This window comes from Salvelinus sp. IW2-2015, unplaced genomic scaffold (genome assembly GCF_002910315.2).
Source record: "Salvelinus sp. IW2-2015 unplaced genomic scaffold, ASM291031v2 Un_scaffold845, whole genome shotgun sequence".
NCBI lineage: Eukaryota > Metazoa > Chordata > Actinopteri > Salmoniformes > Salmonidae > Salvelinus > Salvelinus sp. IW2-2015.
Window position 1 is genome coordinate 28,812 of NW_019942627.1, and position 25,779 is coordinate 54,590.

Consider the following 25,779-nt stretch of genomic DNA (forward strand, 5'->3'; position numbering starts at 1 on the left):
GAACCAGAATGCTACTGAAGAGACAGGGCCTGAGGGCCAGCATTTGAGATTGACATGTGTTTCTAGCAGGGGCCTTTGGTGGTGTACAGTATCCAGTCCAGTATAATGAGGGCCACAGCTCAGTAGTAGTATTATTTCTATTACAGCATAAAATGACAAGTGACTGTTTCGGGATATGAGATCTGCTCTGTTAGAGCCAATTAGGGCTTAACAGTAAACATCCTTCCTACAATACTCATCCATCGCCATGTTGATCTTCATACATGTTTTAAAAGGAATAGATAGGTATGCAATACCAGACCGCCTAGGATAATGACACAGAGGGTATTTTTGCGTGATATCTCTCACGTGTGAAATAAGCTGTGGGAGTAGCTTTAAGTCTGTTACCCCTGCCTTTGTAGCTGGCGTATCTCTACTGCTGAAACATGCTGATTATGGATCAGGACTGCAAGTAGCGTGTTATGCGTAGGACCTACAAGCTAACTGTTTATGTGTAAGGCCTACACATAACAGCAGTTTTAAGCCAGTAGCACTGTGTTATGTGAGGTATACAGCTACTGCTGTTGTGGTGTAGGCTACGGGTATGCTGTTATGTGTGGGTCTACAAGCTACTCTTTATGTGGAGGGCTAACAAGCGCTTCTGGTATGTGTTTTAGCCTACAAGCTCTGCATGTAACACTGCTGTTATTGTGTAGGCCACAGTATGCTGTTTGTGTAGGCCGACAGATACTGCGTAACACTGCGTTATGTGTAGGCCGCAGGCTTTCTGCACACATTGTTATGTACCTCATTTCATCTGAGTTGTTGTCAATTGCATGGGTATCTATTCGGTGGGTTAGGTATGGGTGGGCTATGTCTAAGTCAACAGTAAACTGTCCTTTTCAAGAGGGCCGGAGTCTATTATGTTCAACTGTCAAATACCGCTCACACTACATAGTGTCTAGGATTAGGGACCAGAGGTTGGGGTCTAGAAGAGTAGGTCAGAAACTTTGAGTGTTAGTGATAGTGACAGCAGTAAGTTAAATCATTCAGTCTGTGGTGTCATTGCAGCAGCTTTAATAGAGTGAAGGCCATCTCAATCTGCCTAATCAATGTTGTGTTGCTGCAGTAGCGTATCCTCGTTCAGGCGGTCGGTCTCCCCGGGAACCGAACGGCACATTCTGTGAAGGCCAATCCGCCAATCTGGCCTATCATGTTGTGTTGCTCAAGAGCGTGGTCCTCGATTCAGCCGGTCGGGTCCCTACGGGACTACGGAATCTGTGAAGCCAATCCTCCAGATCGCCTAATCATGTTGTGTGTCGTAGCGTGGATCACTCATTGACCGGTCGTCCCCGGGAACTAACGAATTCTGTGAAGCAAACCTCCAATCTGCCAATATGTTATGTGTTGCTCAGTTAGCATGGGTCATATAGGCCGGCGGTCCTTGCCAGGGCAACTAAGGACATCTGTGAGGCCGATCTGCTAATCTGTTGATGATTGCCTCAAGTAGCGGGGGCAGTTCAGCGGCTCAGTCCTCCAGGACTAACAGACATCGCCACATCCATGATAGGGAAATACAGAAAAATTTCTGTACACATGTCCAATGATGAACACTACACAGTACTGCGATCTACATGAGTGTAACAAAAATTAGGAACATTCCAATATGAGTGGCCACACCCCCTTTTCCTCAGAACAGCTTCAATTCGCAGACTGGATCTACGAAGGTGTCGAAAGCGTTCACAGGATGTGGCCCATCCAGCTTCCCAATTTGAGTACAAGGTGGGATGGATATCCTTTGGGTGGTGGCCCCATTCTAGATAAACAGGGAAGGTATGGAGTGCGTGAAACCCAGCAACGTTGCAGTTCTTGGAACAAACAGTGTTGCCTGGACCTACTAAAAATACCTACCCGTTCAAGAGGCATGTAAATCTTTGTCTGGCCGTCATCTCTGAATGGACATCTACACAATCCATGTGCGTATATCTCAAGGCTGTAAAAATCCTTTTAAGCTGTCTCCTCCCTTGCATCGACACGTGATTGGAAGTGGATTACAAGTGAGTTCAAAAGTTCCTACTGTTTGTAAACTCAGGTGTATATTGTCACCTTAATGTACACGGATATCGAGTAATGTAGTTGGACGTGGAAATGAACTGGGGCATGGCTCCTTTGAGTCAGTGATTATTTTATCTATGATTCTGTTTGTCTTGTTCTTGTATAAGCCTGGTATTTACGTGTTTTCTGTTGGTCCTGTTCGATGTATAGCCTACGGTATTTAGGGTTTTTGTTTGTCCGGTCGATGTAGAGCTGGTAATATTAGGGTTTTTCTGTTGTCCTGTTCGATGTATAGCCTGGTATTTGAGTGTTTTCGTTTGTCCTGGTTGAGTGTATAGCTGTATTGAGGGTTTCGTTGTACCTGTTCGATGTATAGGCTTGTATTTTAGGTGATTTTCTGTATTTCCGTTCATGTATAGGGTATTTAGGTGCTTTTCTGTTTAGTCCTGTCGTGTATGCTGGCTATTTAGGTCTTTTCTGTTTGTCATGTTCGTTGTATAGCTGGGTATTTAGGTAATTTTCTGTTGTGTCTTTTCGTTGTATAGCCTGGTGTTTTTCCAGAAAAATGTTACTGATGCTCATTCAAATATTCATCCAATCAAATCCATCTTGAATGGTTAATTAAATGGGAACTACTTGTAAAACTTACCAAATCTCCGGTAAACTTTGTAGATGTAAACACATAGTCAGCCCGCATCATGTGCACATACAAATTAAGTTACTAGAAAACAGAGAACAGACAGTTCAAAATGACTGGAGGATAGAACACAAATAGGGCTTTTCCCACTGTTTGTTCTTCTCGCAAGCTAGATTGGTCAAAGAGCATTTTGTTACCCTGAAAAAGCTTAGCAGACACCAAGCGACCAGTACATTAAAGCCAATAAGACACTTTAACAAATATTTTTCTTGCTTCTAGTTGGGATTTAGATTCACAATGAGTGTTAGTATAAACCTCCACATCGAACCATGCTCAACAAACTCCTCTCTATTCCGTCGGGTCCCTGTCATTACTGTAGGCTTACTGTGTCAATACTTAGGCTGTACTGTGTCATACTGTAGGTGTACTTAGTCAATTACTGTAGGGCAATATTGACATGACACTAATTCAATGAAGAGAGGGCGACTAGGTAGGTCCTAATAGAAGGATTGCTAGAACTCATGGGTGTTGGGCCTCTTGTTGCTTGTTTAGCATGACTCTGCAGTGTCAATTAAAGGAGAGGAGAGAAGAGCTGCATCACTAATGTCTTTTGTGAGAGGTATTACATGTTGGAAAGCACCGAGCTGTCTGCGTTTAAAACGGCTAGTGCACAGCTCAGCACCATGCATACCCCCCCGTGGCAAAACAGCCTTGGTTTCTTTACGTCGTGCAGTCAAAAGCTTGGGAGTTAAGCCAGAAATAGAGTTGACTACATGGAACTCTATTCACATCAGGAAACTCAAGCAAGTTAGTAAATAAAAGTAAAAAACAGAAAACTCACTTATGGAACAAGCGCAGATGGTGAATACACACCACACACACACACAGGCGCACACACACACTCACACTGGACATAGTAATGTTTTATGATTGGGATATTAGCAATTTGGATTGTAGATAGTTTTGGTATGTACGTATGGGAAGCACCTGCTCGGTCAAAAGATTCTCATTCCAAATATGGTATTTAAGGCGAGTTAGTCCCCCCCTTTGTAGCTATAACAGCGCAATCTTTGGAAGGCTTCCACTAGATGTTGGAACATGGCTGCGGGACTTTGCTTCCATTCAGCCATGGGTATTAGTGAGGTCGGACACTGATGTTTAGGTGAATTAGGACCTGTCACGCAGTTGGAATTCAATAATCCAGAGTGTCTCGATGGGGGTTCAGGTCAGGGCGCTGCGGCCAATCAAAGAGTATGGTGTAATAATGTGTTGTATTGGGTGATAAGGTATTGTAGAGCAGTATGTTATGGTGTAATAATGTATTAGTGATAGTAGTGGTGTGATAATGTATTGTAGTTATGTAGTGGACAGTAGTAGCCTCTGACAACACAGCACCAAGACAGGTAGCGTCAGCCACAGACAGTGTAAGCGCCGTGGCACCAAGACAGTGTAGCGCTCGGAACACCAGCACAAGACAGTGTAGCCGCTCTGCACCAGGGACGTGTAGCGCCTGCACCAAGACAGTGTAGCGACTGCTGCACAAGACCAGTGTAGCGCTCGTGCCCAGGGACAGTTAGCGCTCATGCACCAAGACAGATGTAGCGCTCTGGCACCAAGACAGTGTAGCGCTCTGCACCAGGGACAGGGTAGCGTCTCACCAAGACAGCGTGGCGCTCTTGCACCGAAGACGTGTATCGCTCTGCACCAGACAGTTGTAGCGTCGGCCACAAGACAGTGTAGCGCTCTGCAACCAAGGACAGTATGTAGCGCTCTGCAACCAAGAAGTGTAGCGCACTCTGCACCAGCAGTGTGCGCGGCTGACCACGACGCTGATAGAGCTCTGACCAAACAGTGTAGCCCTCTGCACAAGACAGTGTAGCGCTCTGCCCAAGACAGTGTAGCGCTCTGCACCAAACAGTGTAGCGGCTGCACCAAGACAGTGTAGCGCTCGTGCACCAAGACAGTGTAGCCTCTGCACCAAGACGTTGTAGCGCTCGGCCACCAAGACAGTGGAGCCCTCTGCACGAGACCGAGTGTAGCCTCTGCACAAGACAGTGTGCGCTCTGCCAAGACAAGTAGCGCTCTGCACCAAGACGTGTGGCTTGCACCAAGACGTGGAGCGCTCTGCCCAAGACGTGTAGGCTTGCACCAGACAGTGTAAGCGCTCGCCACCAAGACGTGTAGCGCTTGCCCAAGACAGTGTAGCGCTCTGAAACACGCAGCCAAGACAGTGTAGCGCTCTGACACGCGCAACCAAGACGAGGATCGTAGCTGGTACTGAGTATACCAGTGTGGTTACCTTGAAACTGGCAGCCTGTCTGGAAAAGCGTAAAGTTACGCTGGCTGGTGCCATAGTAGAGTTGTCTCACTCACAGTTGGTACTTTCACACTCCAAAGTCTCAAACTGAGAGGCCGTTTTTGGGTTCTTAGAGTATCTATATGGACAAACAGGTGCTGAGGCGGTGCTTGACTATAGGTTCTTATTGTACATGATACTATGTTAGTGTTCGCGCTTTGCAATCACCACAGTTTGTAACACGGATTGGTAGCGACTTCGCTAGGTGATGCTGCACTGAACTCGCTGACTGTTGCCGTGGCGATCATTACAGTTTTTAGTCAGCCGGTCTGATTAAGGAATAACTGCCAGGTCTCATGGTACATTGTGACCGTGAATAGACATAAAACACATGTTTAGCATGGTCTGTTGTCTTCACATATAGCCGAAAGCCACTGATGCTGAACTTTTGGAACATCTACATACTGAATAACTAAGGCCGACCACAATAAAACTCACATTTAATGTGGCCTCCAACTTCCAATAAATCAATGGTTATTTGAGGCTCTGCAAGTAACATGTTTGAAGACTATAAGACTCGTTAGAAGAAAATGTATTGTTATTTCAGAAAACGAATAGCTATACTCTGCGTTGTCGCCTTATTTTAGGCCCTGACTTGCTCATGCCCATCAATGGCTTGGGTACACTGAGGTTCCATTTAGACCGACAAGATTTCGCTTAGATATTCAAGTGGTATTATTTTGAGTTTGTTATAGTATGAAGAATAAATTGAACAAAGCTGAATAAGATAGGAATAGCGATATTTTCTCCAAATGATTTGTGGGAGCTTTCACATGGCTCGCTATGTCTGTGTTGAGCAGTTAGATAGTAGAACAGTACTTCCTATATGCTTAATTTAGAGTAATTATTCAACTTAGTTGTGGACACAAACGTTGGGCTATATGTTTTGATTTGTAATACGTTCTAACGTTCTAAAGCATGATGCTTTGAAAACAGTTCTTGAACAAAGGGTTCTGACTTAGTTTTTTTCTGGCAGGCTGCTAACTACTACATGCAGTTCTCTTCATTCACATGACTATAGACTTTTAATAAGCCCTCAAAGATTCCCGTGCGACAGCCCCTTGACCGTTGATGTTGTGCTGTGTGCTGCGTAAAAAAAGAATGTGGCCTTTTGGCGGCCAGTGCCATTGTGCTCTTGAGCTGAATGTAATAATTATATTATTGATTTACTTTTTACGGCTTTATCACCCTCTTTCAATTGTCTCGTTGCTGCAACTCCCAATGTCTCGGAGCAAAGGTTCGCTCATTAACACCGCGCCCACCGCACCCACCGTGTCGAGGGAATCAATGTTCACTTGATCTAACTTATTAAATATATGATGGCTATAGGGTAGGCTACATGGGTGTACTACCTTATTAACATATGGACTATGGCTGGGCTATCATGAGTGTTTACTAAACCTTATTAAAACATATAGGACTATGGGTAGGCTACATGTAGGTGTATACTAACCTTATTAAACATATAGGATATGGCTAGGCTACATGAGGGTGATACTAACCTTATATTATAGGACTATGGGCTAGGCTACATGAGGTGTGATACTAACCTTATTAAAACATATAGGACTATGGCTAGGCTACATGAGGTGTATACTAACCTTATTTAATATAGGCTATGGGCTAGGCTACATGAGGGTATACTAACCTTATAACACTATAGGACTATGGGCTAGGCTACATGAGGTGTGATACTACACTTATTAAAAAATAGGACTATGGGCTAGGCTACATGAGGGTGTACTACAACCTATTAAACACTATAGACTATGGGCTAGGCTACATGAGGTGTGACTAACCTTATTAAACATATAGGACTATGGGCTAGGGACATGAGGTGTGATACTAACCTTATTAAAACATATAGGATATGGGCTAGGCTACATGAGTGTTGATACTAACCTTATTAAAACATATAGGACTATGGCTAGGTACATGAGGTGATACTAACCTTATTTAAAATATAGGGCTATGGGCTAGGCTACATGAGGTATACTAACCTTATTAAAACAATAGGACTATGGGCTAGGCTACATGAGGTGTGATAATAACCTTATTAAAAATATAGGACTATGGCTAGGCTACATGAGGTCGTCGATTGAGGTGTGATACTAACCTTATTAAAACATATAGGACTATGGGCTAGGCTACATGAGGTGTGATACTAACCTTATTAAAACATATAGGACTATGGACTAGGCTACATGAGGTGTGATACTAACCTTATTAAAACATATAGGACTATGGGCTAGGCTAATTTACATCAACAACACAGCTCAGGCAGTAGGAAACTCTCTCATCCATTTATATGCAGATGATACAGTCTTATACTCAGCTAGCCCCTCCCCGGATTTTGTGTTAAACGCTCTACAACAAAGCTTTCTTAGTGTCCAACAAGCTTTCTCTGTTCTGAACACCTCCAAAACAAAGGTCATGTGGTTTGGTAAGAAGAATGCCCCTCTCCCTGCAGGTGTGATTACTACTTCTGAGGGTTTAGAGCTTAAGGTAGTCACCTCATACAAGTACTTGGGAGTATGGCTAGACGGTACACTGTCCTTCTCTCAACTCCTATCTAAGCTGCTGGCTAAAATGTTAAATCTAGACTTGTTTTTTTCTATCGTAATCACTCCTCTTTCACCCCAGCTGCTAAACTAACCCTGATTCAGATGACCATCCTACCCATGCTAGATTGCAGAGACGTAGTTTATAGATCAGCAGGTAAGGGTGCTCTCGAGCGGCTAGATGTTCTTTACCATTCGGCCATCAGATTTGCCACCAATGCTCCTCATAGGACACATCACTGCACTCTATACTCCTCTGTAAACTGGTAATCTCTGTACACCCGTCACAAGACCCACTGGTTGGGCAGTTAACCCACTGTTCTTAGGCCATCATTGTAAATAAGAATTTGTTCTTAACTGACTTGCCTAGTAAAATAAAAATAAAAATGTATAAAATCCTCTTAGGCCTCACCCCCCCTCCCCCCTCCTATATGAGATACCTACTGCAGCCCTCATCCTCCACATACAACACCCGTTCTGCCAGTCACATTCTGTTAAAGGTCCCTAAAGCACACACATCCCTGGGTCGCTCGTCTTTTCAGTTCGCTGCAGCTAGCGACTGGAGCAAGCTGCAACAAACACTCAAACTGGACAGTTTAATCTCCATCTCTTCATTCAAAGACTCAATCCTGGACACTCTTACTGACAGTTGTGGCTGCTTAGCGTGATGTATTGTTGTCTCTACCTTCTTGCCCTTTGTGCTGTTGTCTGTGCCCAATAATGTTTGTACCATTTTTTTATTTTATTTTGTGCTGCTACCATGTGCTGCTGCCATGCTGTGTTGCTACCATGTTGTTGTCATGTTGTTGCTACCATGTTGTCATGTGTTGCTGCCATGCTATGTTGTTGTCTTAGGTCTCTCTTTATGTAGTGTTGTGTTGTCTCTCTTGTTGTGATGTGTGTTTTGTCCAATATTTTTATTTTATTTTTAATTTTTAATCCCTGCAGGAGGCCTTTTTGCCTTTTGGTAGGCCGTCATTGTAAATAAGTATTTGTCCTTAACTGACTTGCCTAGTTAAATAAAATAAAAAAATAATAATAATAAACATGTGTGGGACTATGATTTGAAAAAGTCGCAAAAAAAGGCAAGCTAAGCATCATTCACAAGTGACAGGCTAATATTGTCACCCATCACACTATTCTTGATTTAATCTTGTCTTTACATATACTACATAATACAGTGTATTCGGAAAGTATTCAGACCCCTTGACTTTCTACACATTTTGTAACATAACAGCCTTATTCTAAAATGTCCTCATCCATCTACACACGATACCCCATAATGACAAAATAAAAACWGATTTTCAGAAATGTATTCAAAATAAAACACTGAAATAATTCATTTACATAAGTATTCAGACCCTTTACTCAGTACTTTGTTGAAGCACCCTGGCAGCGATTACAGCCTCAAGTCTTCTTGGGTATGACGATTAAAGCTTGGCACACCTGTATTTGGGGAGTTTCTCCCATTTCTTCTTTGCAGATCCTCTCAAGCTCTGTCGAGTTGGATGGGGAGCGTTGCTGCACAGCTATTTTCACGTCTCTTGGATTGGTTTCAAGTCTGMGCTCTGGCTGGGCCACTCAAGGACTTTCAGAGACTTGTCCCGAAGCCACTCCTGCATTGTCTTGGCTGTGTGCTTAGGGTCGTTGTCCTGCTGGAAAGTGAACCTTCGCCCCCAGTCTGAGGTCCTGAGCGCTCTGGAGCAGGTTTTCATCAAGGATCTCTCTGTACTTTGCTTTGTTCATCTTTGCCTTGATCCTTACTAGTCTCCCAGTCCATGCCGCTGAAAAACATCCCCACAGCATGATGCTGACACCACTATGCTTCATCGTAGAGATGGTGCCAGGTTTCCTCTAGACGTGACACTTGGCATTCAGGCCAAAGAGTTCAATTTTGGTTTCATCAGACCAGATAATCTTATTTCTCATAGTCTGAGAGTCTTTAGGTGCCTTTTGGCAAACTCCAAGTGGGCTGTCATGTCCCTTTTACTGAGGAGTGGATTCCGTTTGGCTATTCTATCATAAACGCCTGATTGGAGGAGTGCTACAGAGGTGGTTGTCCTTCTGGAAGGTTCTCCAATCGCCACATTGGGTTCTTGGTCACCTCCCGGACCAAGGAGCTTCTCCCCCGATTTCTCAGTTTGGCCAGGCAGCCAGCTCTAGGAAGAGTCTTGGTGGTTCCAAACTTCTTCCATTTAAGAATGATGGAGGCCACTGTGTTCTTGGGGACCGTCAATGCTGCAGAAATGTTTTGGTACTCTTCCCCAGATCTGAGCCTCGACACAATCCTGTCTCGGAGCTCTACGAACAATTCCTTCGACCTCATGACTGTTTTTGCTCTGACATGCAATGTCAACTGTGGAACTTTATATAGACAGGTGTGTGCCTTTCCAAATSATGTCCAATCAATTGAATTTACCACAGGTGGACTCCAATCAAGTTGTAGAAACGTCTCAAGGATGATCAATGGAAACAGGATGCACCTGAGCTCAATTTCCAGTCTCATAGCAAAGGGTCTGAATACTTATGTAAATAAGGTGTTTCTGTTTTCTTTATTTTTATAAATTCAACAAAAAAAAATCTWAAAACCTGTTTTCACTTTGTCATTAAGGGGTATTGTGTTTTAGATTAATGAGGACTAAAAATTATTTCATCCATTTTAGAATAAGGCTGTAAAATGTGGAAAAAGTCAAGGGGTCTGAATACTGTCCAAATGCGCTGTATATGTGTGAAATTAGTTTTGATTTAGAATGGACCATTATCATTATTATATGTCTTAAATAGCYAATGGAGGACGCTTTTCCCTTGGTTCATCTTCATGCCAGCCAGCTAGGCTATACTCCTGTTGTAAAGCAAAACAATTTMCTTAATATTAGGAAAGTTGATAAATAAATATAATATGCCTAGCCTATAGAAAGCTGATGGGATCCTCCTCTATTTAGTAGAGGCCATCACTCTGTTTTCTCACTCAATTGAATAGCCTATAGAAATGTTGCACAACATGAGCTCATGGGCTCTCATAAAAAGTTTGATTAGAGTGACAATAGTGCTGAGTACCAGGCAGTCAGCAAGTTTGATAGGCTACTAATGACCATCAGCATCATCAGAGCTGGGAGAAACCTAGTTACTGTGAGGTCATGACTCGTGACTGCCGGTTTGGCGGTAATAAGGTCACCATAAAAGCCCTAATCTTGATACGTTGATTATACATGCTGTGTTAATTTTGCCATGTTTTACCCACTGTCGTGTGCATAGATAGCAAGTCAATAGAGCTAACTGGCTAGCTACTACTGTTAGCTAGCCAGATAGCCACAAATCATTTTTAGCTAGCTAGCTACCCACGATGAATTTACATCTACCTTGCATAACATTATATTTAGGTAATTTTTGCCTGTTTAACTAGCTGGATATTCATTTTGAGAAACACCCCCTATATTCTACGTAGAGCTTTGACATTCTTGTGTAATGAACAGTGCTATATAAATTACATATATTATTATAAAAAACYTTTTTTTAAATGTTCTGTGTTGCAGGAGGCCTTACAAAGAATAATAACCACGTTGGCCAATAAAAATGAGGAGCTCCATAACTTCATGGAAACACTTAGCCACTCTCTGGCTGGTGTCCAGGTAAGACATAACATAATACATAACACTCCAGTCAATTACATTAAACATAACATACAGCAATAATAATCTCGATATTACAATCTTGTACAGTAATTTCCATTTACCAAATATGCCATGTTAATCAATCTATAGACTCTTGTGACGCAGAGATATGGTTCTGAGTTCAGAGGATAATCAATATATACGTGTGATTTTATTTTTATTTTTATTTAAGGTGAACTCCCCACAAGCAGTGTCCGACCTGGAGGAGGAGTTTGACATATTATTCACCGTCCTGGTTGAGATGAAGGAGAGCATGATCAACACCATCAAACAGGAAGGGGCCAAGAAGACACAGGAACTACAGGTACCTGACCCCTGACCCTAACCCCTAACCCAACACCATCAAACAGGAAGGGGCCAAGAAGACACAGGAAATACAGGTACCTGACCCCTAACCCCTAACCCAACACCATCAAACAGGAAGGGGCCAAGAAGACACACAAACTACAGGTACTATACACGTTTAGGATGAATTGAAACGCCGACTGCGAGCCAGGCCTAATCGCCCAACATCAGTGCCCGACCTCAGTAATGGTCTTGTGGCTGAATGGAAGCAAGTCTCCGCAGCAATGTTCCAACGTCTAGTGGAAAGCCTTCCCAGAAGAGTGGAGGCTGTTATAGCCGAGCAGGTGTCCACATACTTTTGGTCATGTAGTGTACACATATACACTCACTGGCCAGTTTTTATTAGATTCACCCATCTAGTACCGGGTCTGAGGTACTGGATCCGGCCTGCCTGYCACCGATGATCATACCGCGCTCAAAGTCCTTTAGGTCACTAGTTTTACACAATTCTAACGTTCAATGGAACAGTAACTGAATTTCCCAACGCCTTACTGCTTTATGTAGCAAAACCACGACTCACTGTCTGTAGGAGAGATACATTTTCCTATATACCTGACATACTGGCCGGTGATTGTGTATATATTGGATGAACCATGACTAGAATACAGTATATACATATGAAGTGGGTAAAACAGTATGTAAATGTTATTAAAGTGACCAGGGATTCCATGTCTATGTACATAGGGCAGCAGRCTKRAAGYTGAAGGGTTGAGTACCAGGTGGTAGKRGGCTAGTAACYGTAACTAAGGTTCAGGGCAGGGTACTGGGCGGAGGCTGGCTAGTTGTGATTATTTAACAGTCTGATGYCCTTGAGATAGAAGCTGTTTTTCAGTCTCTCGGTCCCAGCTTTGATGCACCTGTACTGACCTCGCCTTCTGGATGATAGCGGGGTGAACAGGCTGTGGCTCGGGTGGTTGATGATCTTTWTGGCCTTCCTGTGACATCGGGTGGTGTAGGTGTCCTGGAGGGCAGGTAGTTTGCCCCCAGTGATGTGTTGGGCAGACCGCACCACCCTCTGGAGAGCCCTGCGGTTGCGGACTGTGGAATTGCTGTACCAGGCGGTGATACAGCCCGACAGGATGCTCTCAGTGGTGCATCTGTAAKTGTTCATGAGGGTCTTAGGGGCTCCTGAGGTTGAAGAGGCCCCGTTGGTGTGAATGGACCATTTCAGATCATTGGTGATGTGCACGCCAAGGAACTTGAAGCAGTTGACCCCTTTCCTCTGCGGCCCCGTCGATGTGGATGGGGGCGTGCTCCCATCTCCTGTAGTCCACTAACAGCTCCTTCGTTTTGTTGACGTTGAGGGAGAGGTTATTTTCCTGGCACCACTCCTCCAGGGCACTAACCTCCTCCCTGTAACACCACTCCTCCAGGAGTCTCACCTCCTCCCTGTAACACCACTCCTCCAGGAGTCTCACCTCCTCCCTATAACACCACTCCTCCAGGAGTCTCACCTCCTCCCTGTGACACCACTCCTCCAGGAGTCTCACCTCCTCCCTGTAAACCAACTGCTCAGGAGTCTCACCTCCTCCCTGTGCACCAACTCCTCCAGGAGTCTCACCTCCTCCCTGTGACACCACTCCTCCAGGACTCTCACCTCCTCCTGTGACACCACTCTCCTCCAGGTCTCATCCTCTCCTGTGACACCACTCCTCCAGGACTCTCCTCCTCCCTGTGACACCACTCCTCCAGGCGTCTCACCTCCTCCCTGTGAACACACTCCACAGGATCTCACCTCCTCCCTGTAGCACCACTCCTCCAGGAGTCTCACCTCCTCCCTGTGACCACTCCTCCAGGACTCTCACCTCCTCCCTGTGACACACTCCTCACCACTAGTATTAGTTATGGGTGTTGTAGTAGTGCCTGCATACACCCTTCCCAGCCTGGGGTCTCTCTCTCGCTCTCGTCTCTCTGTGTGTGTGTGTGTGTGTGTGTGTGTGTGTGTGTGTGTGTGTGTGTGTGTGTGTGTGTGTGTGTGTGTGTGTGTGTGTGTGTGTGTGTGTGTGTGTGTGTGTGTGTGTGTGTGTGTGTGTGTGTGTGTGTGTGTGTGTGTGTGTGTGTGTGTGTGTGTGTGTGATATACTGGTAGTAATGTATGTGTGTGTTGTGGTGGGTGATGTCATCATGCTGCTATAGCAGTTTCCTAGCCAACTCTCTAAGTCCATTGAGACGGAACAAAAAGTGTCTGAAATTACCCCAAATAAGAGATTACCACTTTATCCTCTTTGAGGGTGAGCACTGCCTGGTATGCTGGTCCTCATTACGTCAAGCTCACTCAGTTGGTAGAGAGTGGCGCTTGTAATGCCAGGGTAGGTGGTTCGATTCCCGGAAACACCATACGTAAATGTATATGCATGCATGACTGTAAGTCGCTTTGGTTAAAAGCTTCTGCTACTTGACATTTATTATATTAAAATATACACTCATTGGCCAGTTTATTAGGTACACCACCCGTTCATGAAAATGTTTCACTCCTGCAGACAGTCGAGTCATGTGGTTTGTTTATAAAACAGGCAGACAGGCATCAAGGCATTCAGTTACTGTCCATTGGAATGGACAAAACTAGTGACCTAAGTGACTGAGCCTGGTGTGATCGGTGCTGTGTGATCGGCTGTGGATCGTGTGGTGATCGTGCTGGTGTGGATCGGTGCTGTTATCGTTCCAGTATCTTAGAAACGGCTTCCTGGTCTTTTCACGCATGACAGTGTCTCGGGTTTACTGAGAATGATGCAACAAACCAAAACATCCAATCAGAAGCAGTCCTGTGGGTGAAAACAACTGGTTGATGAGAGGTTGAAAGGAGAATGGGAAGAATCATGCAGGTTAACAGGCGGGCCACAAAACAGACCAATAAGGCGCAGTACAACAGCGGTGTGCAGAACGAATCTCAGAACCCACAACCGTCGGTCCTCGTCACGGATGGATCTATAGCAGGAGACGACCACACCGGGTTTCACTCCTATCAGCTAAAAACAAGAAGAAGAGGCTCCAGTGGGCAGGCCATCACCAACACTGGACAACTGAGGAGAAGAAAAACATTGCCTGGTTAGACAAATCCCAGTTCCTGTTGCGTCATGCTGATGGCAGAGTCAGGATTTGGTGTAAGCAGCATGAGTCCATGGCCCCATCCTGCCTGGTGTCAACGGTACAGCCTGGTGGCAGTGGTGTAATGGTGTGGGGATTGTTTTCCTGGTCCACATTAGGTCCCTTGATACCATTTGAGCAATGTTCCCATGCCTCAAAGAATTCAGGTTGTTCTGGAGGCAAATGGGAGTCCGATTGATAATAGATGGGTGTACCTAATAATTTGTTTCTGAACTCACATACTCGTTCTCATCATGTGAACCATGGAAACATACACTACCGTTCAAAAGTTTGGGGTCACTTAGAAATGTCCTTGTTTTTGAAAGAAAACCACATTTTTTTTGTTCATTAAAATAACATAAAATTGATCAGAAATACATTGTAGACATTGTTAATGTTGTAAATGACTATTGTAGCTGGAAACAGCAGATTGTTTTATGGAATATCTACATAGGCGTACAGAGGCCCATTATCAGTAACCATCACTCCTGTGTTCCAATGGCACGTTGTGTTAGCTAATCCAAGTTGATCATTTTAAAAGGCTAATTGATCATTAGAAAACACTTTTTGCAATTATGTTAGCACAGCTGAGAACTGTTGTTCTGATTTAAAGAAGCAATAAAACTGGCCTTTAGACTAGTTGAGTATCTGGGGCATCAGCATTTGTGGGCTGGTCATGGGTGCACCTCAGCCACGCTCAAGGTCCAAAACGATATCATAACCGCCATTGATAAATGACAATACTGTGCAGCCGTCTTCATCGACCTGGCCAAGACTTTCGACTCTGTCAATCACCGCATTCTTATCGGCAGACTCAACTGCCTTGGTTTCTCTAATGACTGCCTCGCCTGGTTCACCAACTACTTCTCAGACGGACTTCAGTGTGTCAAATCGGAGGGCCTGTTGTCCGGACCTCTGGCAGTCTCTATGGGGGTGCCACAGGGTTCAATTCTCGGGCCGACTCGTACAATGCTGTGTACTACTCCCTTCACAGAACAGCGCAATCTGTCTCTAAACAGAATAGAACGAGGAGTGGGAGGCCCCGGTGCACAACTGAGCAAGAGGACAAGTACATTAGAGTGTCTAGTTTGAGAAACAGACGCCTCACAGGTCCTCAACTGGCAGCTTCATTAAATAGTACCCGCAAAACACCAGTCTCAACGTCAACAGTGAAGAGGCGACTCCGGGATGCTGGCCTTCTTTGTTTCCAGCTACAATAGTCATTAACAATGTTTACACTGTATTTCTGATCAATTTGATGTTATTTTACTTTTCTTTCAAAAACAAGAATTTCTAAGTGACCCCAAACATTTGCACGGTAGTGTATGTTTTCATCATGTGACCCATGGAAACACAGATGTTCGTCATGTGACCCATGGAAACACAGATGTTCGTCATGTGACCCATGGAAACACAGATGTTCGTCATGTGACCCATGGAAACACAGATGTTCGTCATGTGACTCATGGAAACACAGATGTTCGTCATGTGACCCATGGAAACACAGATGTTCGTCATGTGACACATGGAAACACAGATGTTCGTCATGTGACCCATGGAAACACAGATGTTCGTCATGTGACCCATGGAAACACAGATGTTCGTCATGTGACCCATGGAAACACAGATGTTCGTCATGTGACCCATGGAAACACAGATGTTCGTCATGTGACCCATGGAAACACAGATGTTCGTCATGTGACCCATGGAAACACAGATGTTCGTCATGTGACCCATGGAAACACAGATGTTCGTCATGTGACTCATGGAAACACAGATGTTCGTCATGTGACTCATGGAAACACAGATGTTCGTCATGTGACTCATGGAAACACAGATGTTCGTCATGTGACTCATGGAAACACAGATGTTCGTCATGTGACCCATGGAAACACAGATGTTCGTCATGTGACTCATGGAAACACAGATGTTCGTCATGTGACCCATGGAAACACAGATGTTTGTCATGTGACCCATGGAAACACAGATGTTCGTCATGTGACCCATGGAAACACAGATGTTCGTCATGTGACCCATGGAAACAGATGTTCGTCATGGAAACACACACACCTGTTTGTTTTATTTCATCAAAGTTATTAATCCAAGTCAGTGGCACTTTAATACCAGACAAACTAAACCATGTTGTTCATGATCCGTTTTAACAGTTAGTATTCCCTTCAATGCATTTTTTCCAAGAGTTGCCCTTTTAAGCTGTTTTGCCAGCATTTACTATTGTTATGAGTATGTCTGTCAGCTGATGAACCAAAATGTTATTGTGTCACTGAGCTCAGCTAGCCTTCCTCAACCAAGCAGGTGTTTGGTTACCTTTCCCCCTCTCTGGTCCTCTCTCCTTGGGGTACTCTCTGTTACCTTTCCCCCTCTCTGGTCCTCTCTCCTTGGGGTCCCCGGAACCTGAGATGAGGCTTAGCAATAGCAGCTGATCGTCTGCCTGATAGCTGACCATTAGAAGACCTTGTAGCTAACTCTGTCCTGTAGGAAGGACAGTTATGAAAGCCTATCCAGCCTCCTGTGCATCCCAAATGGACCCCTTCTTCCCTATATAGTGCACTACTTTAGACCAGAGCTCTATGGGACCCTATTCCCTATATAGTACACTACTTTAGACCAGAGCCCTATGGAACCCTATTCCCTATATAGTGCACTACTTTAGACCAGAGCCCTATGGGACCCTATTCCCTATATAGTGCACTACTTTAGACCAGAGCCCTATGGAACCCTATTCCCTATATAGTACACTACTTTAGACCAGAGCTCTATGGGACCCTATTCCCTATATAGTGCACTACTTTAGACCTATGGAACTCTATTCCCTATTTAGTGCATTTCAAGAGTGTGCAAAGCTGTCATCAAGTCAAAGGGTGGCTATTTAGAAGAATCTCAAATATAACATATATTTTGATTTGTTTAACACTTTTTTTTGGTTACAACATGATTCCATATGTGTAATTTCATAGTTTTGAGTAGAAAATAGTAAAAAATAAAGAAAAACCCTCGAATGAGTAGGTGTGTCTAAACTCTTGACTGGTACTCTGTGTGTGTGTGTTTTATTTTTATATATATATATATATAAATTAAACATCAGGCTTCAACATGAGGTATCAAGGTCAATTACATTCAGTGTTGTAACAGCTCACCCTTCTGAAATGTCTTTTTCCCCCTGTTTGTTCCGTAGCATCAACTGACACAGAGCGGCAGTGCCTTGGAGAGTGCAGTGGAGCTGCTGGAGTTTGCAAACAATGCTCTGGATATTAAAGACGAGGACGAGTTCACGAAGGTAGAGGCTGCTGTTCTCTAGGGCCTAGGCCTCTGACAACAACATTGTAATTGGGTGTGTAAGTATGAAGTGATTTCAGGAACCAACAGACATTTTAATTCCATAGGATATTGAATTAGAATGTAATATTTTTGCATTTAATGCACAAATTAAATCATTTAGTTCATCAATTGAACTTGTATTTCATGATTTGAAACTGAATTGAGTGAATATTGCATTCGGTTTTCAAATATTCAAATTCAATATTTATTGTCTTGTCTATCAAAGTTTCATGTATTCAACTTTTCAGATTCAGTTTTCAAATTCAGTTCTCTAAATTCAGATCCAAACCAGAGACAACATCCTGGTACTTTGCAGGCCAGGAAAAGGAGAGGAGAACAGAGAATTAAAACGCTCACTGCGGTAAACGGAAGCTTCTTGCGGTTTCTGAAGCCAAAGTGGCATGTTGAATTTATTTTCTTCCTATGAATTTTGGCTCTTGCGTTTCTAGTTGTTTCGGCTATAAGCTATTATGACCCTATTCCTGAAAGCTGCGCATGGGTATGCCTTCTGTCCCCTCTATGATGATGAGACGTTAGAAGGGAGTGCCATAAAAAAACACAATTTGACCCCCCGTAAGAATACAGTTGAATAGCCCTGTCGTAGCCCTTCGAAGGATAGCCTTTCCACTCCCCTATTTAATCTTTCTCTTGTGACTGACTGGGTTCGAACCATGTCTCCTGCATGACCAGGGAGTCTCAGCCTTTCAGGAATGGGGTCATAATAGTTTATAGTAGTTCAAATGCTAGAGCCAAATTCGTAGGAAGAAAATWAATTCAACATGCCACATTGGCTTCAGAAAAGAAGCAAGAAGGTTCTGTTTACCACAGTGAGCGTTTTTAATTCTCTGTTCTCCTCTACTTTTCCTGGCCTGCGAAGTACCAGGATGTTGTCTCTTGGTTTGGATCTGAATTCCGAGAACTGAATCTGAATGCATCTGAGAAGTRGAATATTATAAAACTTTGATAAACTTGAAATTATAGTTTGTCAACTTGATACACAGACAATGAATGCAATATCTACCATATTGAAACTGAATATATAAATATTGCATTTGAATATTCAATTAAATTGTGCATTACAAATTCAAAAATGTCATTCCATGTCCTAATACAAATTCTAAATGATGGAATTCAAATACAATTTGTTGGCACTAAAATCACTCCATATGTAAGCCTTGGACAATAACATTATTTGAATGTGATCAGCTGACGAGGACTACCAGGAAGTGAATGAAGGTCAACGTTGATTTACGAGTCAGGTGGCCTCGTATAGCTATCATAGGGTGTAGTATGTCTTCACTCTAAAGGGAAACTACATGGAGTTTCTTCGGTTATTTTTGGATTACTTTCAAAGGATTGATACTATGATGTGAATAGTGTTCTCCTAAACTAACAAACATGATTTTCCTTCTCAATTTCCTATAATACAGTAACAGAATCTTAAGTTTACAGTCATGCTGCTCTTTCTGTGTGACGTTGTTCACCATGCTCTCCTCAGCTTCKCAGTGTGTGTGTGTGTGTGTGTCAGTTTGGCGAGTGTCCAGTCTGACTGTATGTACCCCATCCCGTGCCTGTACCCCATCCCGTGCCTGTACCCCATCCTGTGCCTGCACGGCTGTACTAACTATGATATATCTCTGTACTAACGGTCCCACTTCTTCTTTCTCCTCTTCCTCACCTCCTCTTCTTCCAAGGCTGCCAAGCAGATCAAAGATAGGTACGGTACACTCTTCCCTTCTTTAGTCTCTGGACATGCTTGCCTGGAAACCTGACGTTGAATTGCATTGAAATTCTAAGTCGTGCAGAAATGACTGTTTTGAATCAGGAAAGTTTACTCTCACGACCTTTTACAAGACAGAAAATAATATGTTAACATACTTTACTGGTTGTCTGTGCGGTTTGTCCTTTTGGCGGTAGGAATGAATTCTACTTTCCACGGGAATGTATAATTATATCAACTTTTCAAAGCGCTGGTAGTGTACACATTCTGCTTTTTAACACCTGGAYCATGTGCAGAAGATCAAAATACCTGCATGAGACACATGCATACTAGTAGAGCCGGTGTACGTGTTTACATGGTTCTGCACGTGCTTCAGGTGTTAGAAATATGAACCAGCGCTTTGAAAAGTCGATGTAATTATACTTTCCTGTGGATATATTGTCTCACATTCCTACTGCCAAAAAGGACCAACCATACGGATAACGGGTAAAGTAAGTTTTTAAAACAACATTCTGGTTCGTGGTCGTCATTACATATAAGGACAAAGAAGGTCCGGACCGTGGCCATTTTTAGTTTCTAATTTGGAAAAATAAATCAGAATAAAAATATATATTGTTCACAATAAAGAGAATCTATGACGTGTCAACATTTAAATATTTCTCCCACCGTTGATCAAAGCTTATATTCTTGATCAATATTCTTCTTCCTCTTTGAGAACCAGTGGCTAGTTATTTAAACTACCGTTCAAAAGTTTTGGGTCATTTAGAAATGTCCTTGTTTTTGAAAGAAAAGCTCTTCTTTTTTTTTTTGTCCCTTTAAATGAACATCAAATTGATCAGAAARACAGTGTAGACATTGTTTATGTTGTAAATTAATATTGTAGCTGGAAACGGCAGATTTATTTTAAATMGAATATCTACATAGGTGTACAGAGGCCCATTATCAGTAACCATCACTCCTGTGTTCCAATGGCACGTTGTGTCAGCTAATCCAAGTTTATCATTTTAAAAGGCAAATTGATCATTAGAAAACCCTTTTTGCAATTATGTTAGCACAGCTGAAAACTGTTGTACTGATTTAAAGAAGCAATAAAACTGACCTTCTTTAGACTAGTTGAGTATCTGGAGCATCAGCATTTGTGGGTTCGATTACAGGCTCAAAATATCCAGAAACAAATGACTTTCTTCTGAAACTCGTCAGTCTTTTCTTGTTCTGATTAATGAAGGCTATTCCATGTGAGAAATTGCCAAGAAACTGAAGATCCGGTACAGCGCTGTGTACTACTCCCTTCACAGAACAGCACAAACTGGCTCTAACCAGAATAGAAATAGTGGGAGGCCCCGGTGCACAACTTAGTTAGTCTCCTGTCTCTTTGTGAACCAGTGGTTAGTTATGTTCTCCTGTGTCTCCAGGATTTGCCTTTAGCAGTTATTGGTTGATTCACCACTCTCTGAAACGGCTAACTCCGCCCTCTCGACGGCAGAGGCCGAGGGCGACGTGAAGCGAACTACCCAGCTCGCAGGCGGCTCAGTACGCAACTAGTCTAGAGATGCTGCTGACGGTGTGTTGGCGAGGAGCAAAAAATACGCTACTAAGTTCTCATAATAACTTTGCTTTACAGAGAGTAGGTTACTGAGATATACAGTGATGTGGTGAGACTGAGGCAGGCTGCAAAGTTTTTAGAAAGAAGCAGAGGAGACAGAGAAAGGTTAGTACAGTGGTTCCCCTGAACTTGACCAATAGGAACATCTCCATAGGTCCTATCTTCCCTATAGGAACATTAAAATACAACCACTGTATGTTTCAATAGGAACATCTCCATAGGACCTATCTTCCCTATAGGGAACATTAAAATACAAACGATCCAATTAAAAAAATATATATAAATTGTTTCGTCGCTGATGCTTTGTGTCAGTGTGAATCACCCCCCCCCCCCCCTTTTAATATTACAGTTGCTATAGCTAATAGGCTATGTGTTTGGAGCTGGACTGAAGGGGAATGAACCTACAGCAGCCAAGGTGATAATGACTGGGGTCATTTGTACTCGTTTTTACTGTTCTCCAAATAGCATTTGAATGTTTTTAGCTTCCTTCCTGACTTCACTAAAACACAAACCCTAGTTGCGGCCGTGAGAGGGAACTTCCCTGATTCAAATGCTAAATTTTTGCCCAACATAGAATTCAATGCAATTCAACGTCGAGTTTCCAGGCGATGGACATGCRTGGTGTCATGCTGCAGTGGTGTGAGAAGCCTAGCTTAGTGCACGGTTTAGAGTCTGGTCAAATAGTTAGACGTCTTGTTTTTTTATGTGTTTTACTCACTAGATGTCTTTTTTAGTTGTTTTTTTCTTCATGTAGTCAGCGATCTGGTCAGACATCAGCGAACTAAAAGTACATGCATTTTAGTGTGTCAATATGTGTGTGAGTCTTTGTTTGCTGTTACTGACCCCAAGGTAAGTGACATGAGGCAGGTTTCCATTGACCCAGGTTTATTGGGTAATGGCGGTGTAATGGCGGTGTAATGGCGGTTATAGGAGACGTTTTCTAAAGCTCGACAACATTTTTATCCGTTCGGCGGCCTGGATAATTTTTTAATTTGTTTGACTTCATTTATTTGCGACAAATTATGATGGAAACCGTGTTTTTGAAAAAAATGAGCGTTGACAAAATATTTTGAAGGTACGCGGGGCACGTGATGTCAACGCGTAGCCTAACTATGAAGCTCCACTCCACATTTTATTTCTCAAAACCCACTGCTTGTTAAATCCTATTTTTCACAAGAAAAAAAAATCATGTTTCTCTACAGGATCCTTGTCCTGACTTTTCAACAATGCCTGAAATTGCTTCGACTTGCTTTTCTGATTGGCTGGATGCAAGTTTCACCAACCAATTATTTCAGKTATKCAGGAGTGCAAGTCTCACCATGGCGACCACGGAACGTGGCGAYCAGTTGGCACATGAGAACGATTTAGATTATAGCAAATATTTATACATTTATTGCATTCTATCAATGCTGGCTTTGGCGGGCTACCTGAGCCATGAAGCAGATATTGTATGTGGGAGGGCAGACAGGGGGCTGTTGCCAATTTATTATTTTGCAATCTGCCTAAATGGATAATGGAAACACTTAAACCACTTCATTTTTATTAGACACTGAAGGTTTTCGCGAAAACGTAAATTTTATTTTTTTGGGGGGGGGGGGTGTGATGTCATTATGTCCAGCTGTTTATATCGACACCAGACAGTTAAATGGAAACGCAACGTAGCAAAGCTATTGTCAAATCTATTATCTATCCCAACTTTGTAAATGGRGACAAAAATCACAAGTTAATGGAAACATTGCTCTTGTGTGTGTCTCCTACACCTGCTGGGAGGGTAGCCTGGTCCCAGACCTGTTCCTGCTCTTGCCAACTCCAACGCCGTTGCTGTCATGGCCAAGACAAACATGACAAGGAGTTGGCATGTCTCACAAAACATATTCTTATGTATTCCGATTTTAAAATGACATCGGTACTAAACTTGAATGTGATCGCACAAACAGACTGGCACTCAGGCTAGCTGAAGGGTTGGTGGTGTTACTCTGCTATGGTGGTCTGGTGGCCTCACTGTGCCTTGTTCCTCCCTGCAGGGTAACCATGGCCCCAGCCTTCAGATTGACCATGAAGCCCAAGGCCACAGACAACATGAACCATCTCATGGCGGACTTCAACCAGGAACGGCAACTCCTCCAGAACCTCAAGTTTCTGCCTGGTACGTACATGTGGCTTGTGTCCCAAGTGGCCCCTATTCCCTATATAGTGCACTACTTTAGACCAGAGCCCTATGTCACCCTATTCCCTATATAGTGCACTACTTTAGACCAGAGCCCTATGTCACCCTATTCCCTATATAGTGCACTACTTTTGACCAGAGCCCTATGGAACCCTACTCCCTATATAGTGCACTACTTGTGACATTCAGTACTGTCGCCTGACATGAAATATTTTGATATCAAATTCAAAATACTGGAGAATAGGGCCACATTTACACATTTTAGCTTTACCGTCCAAATAAATGTGGAGAGCAGTCTATATTATTACTGTAGACAATGAGATTTAATTAGTATGGAAAAGACAGCTAATATTTGCATTATTATAATAATGTGTTTGGAAATGTAGCCTGTTGGTCATTTGATTATCCCTCATAATTAGCCTACTTTTTAGATTTTTCTTTATTTTCTTTTTCTTTTTTCTGGGTAGTATCCAATCTAACTCTCTGTTGTTGTTTTTGTCGCACTGCTTTGCTTTATCTTGACCAGGTCGCAGTTGTAAATGAGAACTTGTTCTCAACTAGTCTACCTGGTTAAATAAAGGTGAAATAAAAAAAATWAAAAAATCTACATTGTGTACAAAACATTAGGAACATCTGCTCTTTCCATGATATAGACTGACCAGGTAGAAGCTATGATCCCTTATTGATGTCTCTTGTTAAATCCACTTCAYTCAGTGTAGATGAAGGGGAGGAGACGGGTTAAAGAAGGATTTTTAAGCCTTGAGACAATGGAGACATGGATTGTGTATGTGTGCCATTCAGAYGGTGAATGGGCAAGACAAAAGATTTACATGRCTTTGAACTGGGTATGGTAGTAGGTACCAGGCACACCGGTTTGTGTCAAGAACTGCAACGTTGCTGGGMTTTTCACMCTCAACAGCTTCCCTGTGTATCTAGAATGGTTCACCACCCAAAGGACATCCAGCCAACTTGACACAACTGTTGGAAGCATTGGAGTCAACATGGACCAACATCCCTCTGGAACGCTTTCGACACCTCGTAGAGTCCATGTCCCGACGAATTGAGGTTGTTCTGAGGGCAAAACGGGCCTCAGGCTGTTCTGAGGGCAAAACGGGCCTCAGGCTGTTCTGAGGGCAAAACGGGCCTCAGGCTGTTCTGAGGGCAACTCAATATTAGGAAGGTGTTCCTAATGCTTATAGAGAGCAGCGGTGGTCTGTGGTTAGTTGGTTCATGCTACTATCTCGTGTGTGTGTGTGTGTGTGTGACCAGCAATGGTCTAACAAATTGCTCCCTGCATCTCTCCGTCAAATGAGGGTTGCTCTATAGCGTCAGCTTTCACATCAGTCATCCAGAGAGGCTCCAGAGAGGCTGTTTTTCCTCCAGAGAGGTCCAGAGAGGCTCCAGAGAGGCTGTTTTCCTCCAGAGAGGCTGTTTTTCCTCCAGAGAGGCTGTTTTTCCTCCAGGAGAGCTGTTTTTCCTTCCGAGAGGCTGGTTTTCCTCCAGAGAGGCTGTTTTCCTCCAGAGAGGCTGTTTTTCCTCCAGAGAGGCTGGTTTTCCTCCAGAGAGGCTGGTTTTCTCGAGAGGCTGGTTTCCTCCAGAGAGGCTGTTTTTCCTCCAGAGAGGCTGGTTTTCCTCCAGAGAGGCTGGTTTTCCTCCAGAGAGGCTGGTTTTCCTCCAGAGGGCTGTTTTTCCTCCAGGAGAGCTGTTTTTTCCTCCAGAGAGGCTGTTTTCTCCAGAGGAGGCTGGTTTTCCTCCAGAGAGGCTGGTTTTTCCTCCAGAGAGGCTGGTTTTCCTCCAGAGAGGCTGGTTTTCCTCCAGAGGGCTGTGTTCCTCCAGAGAGGCTGGTTTTTCCTCCAGAGAGGCTGGTTTTCCTCCAGAGAGGCTGTTTTCCCAGAGATGCTGTTTCCTCCAGAGAGGCTGTTTTTTGCCTCCAGAGAGGCTGTTTTCCTCCAGAGAGGCTGTTTTTCCTCCAGAGAGGCTGTTTTTCCTCCAGAGAGGCTGGTTTCTCCAGAGAGGCTGGTTTTCTCCAGAGTCCCTAAGGCACTGCACTAGACCAGTGGTTTTCAGACTTCTCCTCAGGGACCTCGCCACGACGGTTCAGACTTCTCCTCAGGGACCCCGCCGCGGCGGTTCAGACTTCTCCTCAGGGACCCCGCCGCGGCGGTTCACAGTGTTGTGGTAGCCCTGAACTATCTCACCTGATTCAAGTAGTCAAGGGCTTGATATTTAGTTGAAACAGATGTGCTAGCTCTAGAAAATATCAAAT

The 25,779-nt window shown here is 43.6% G+C and overlaps 1 protein-coding gene across 4 annotated transcripts in view; it reads left to right on the forward strand.

The window, feature by feature from the left end:
- The window catches only part of LOC112069003 (FSD1-like protein), an 80,737-nt gene that overhangs the window by 14,875 nt on the left and 40,083 nt on the right, over positions 1–25,779 (forward strand). For all 4 annotated transcript variants that reach the window (XM_024136255.2, XM_024136256.2, XM_024136258.2 and 1 more), the window contains 5 exon segments: positions 11,122–11,217; positions 11,432–11,563; positions 17,881–17,982; positions 19,718–19,740; positions 23,371–23,492. In XM_024136255.2, coding sequence (XP_023992023.1) covers positions 11,122–11,217; positions 11,432–11,563; positions 17,881–17,982; positions 19,718–19,740; positions 23,371–23,492 — 475 coding nt within the window.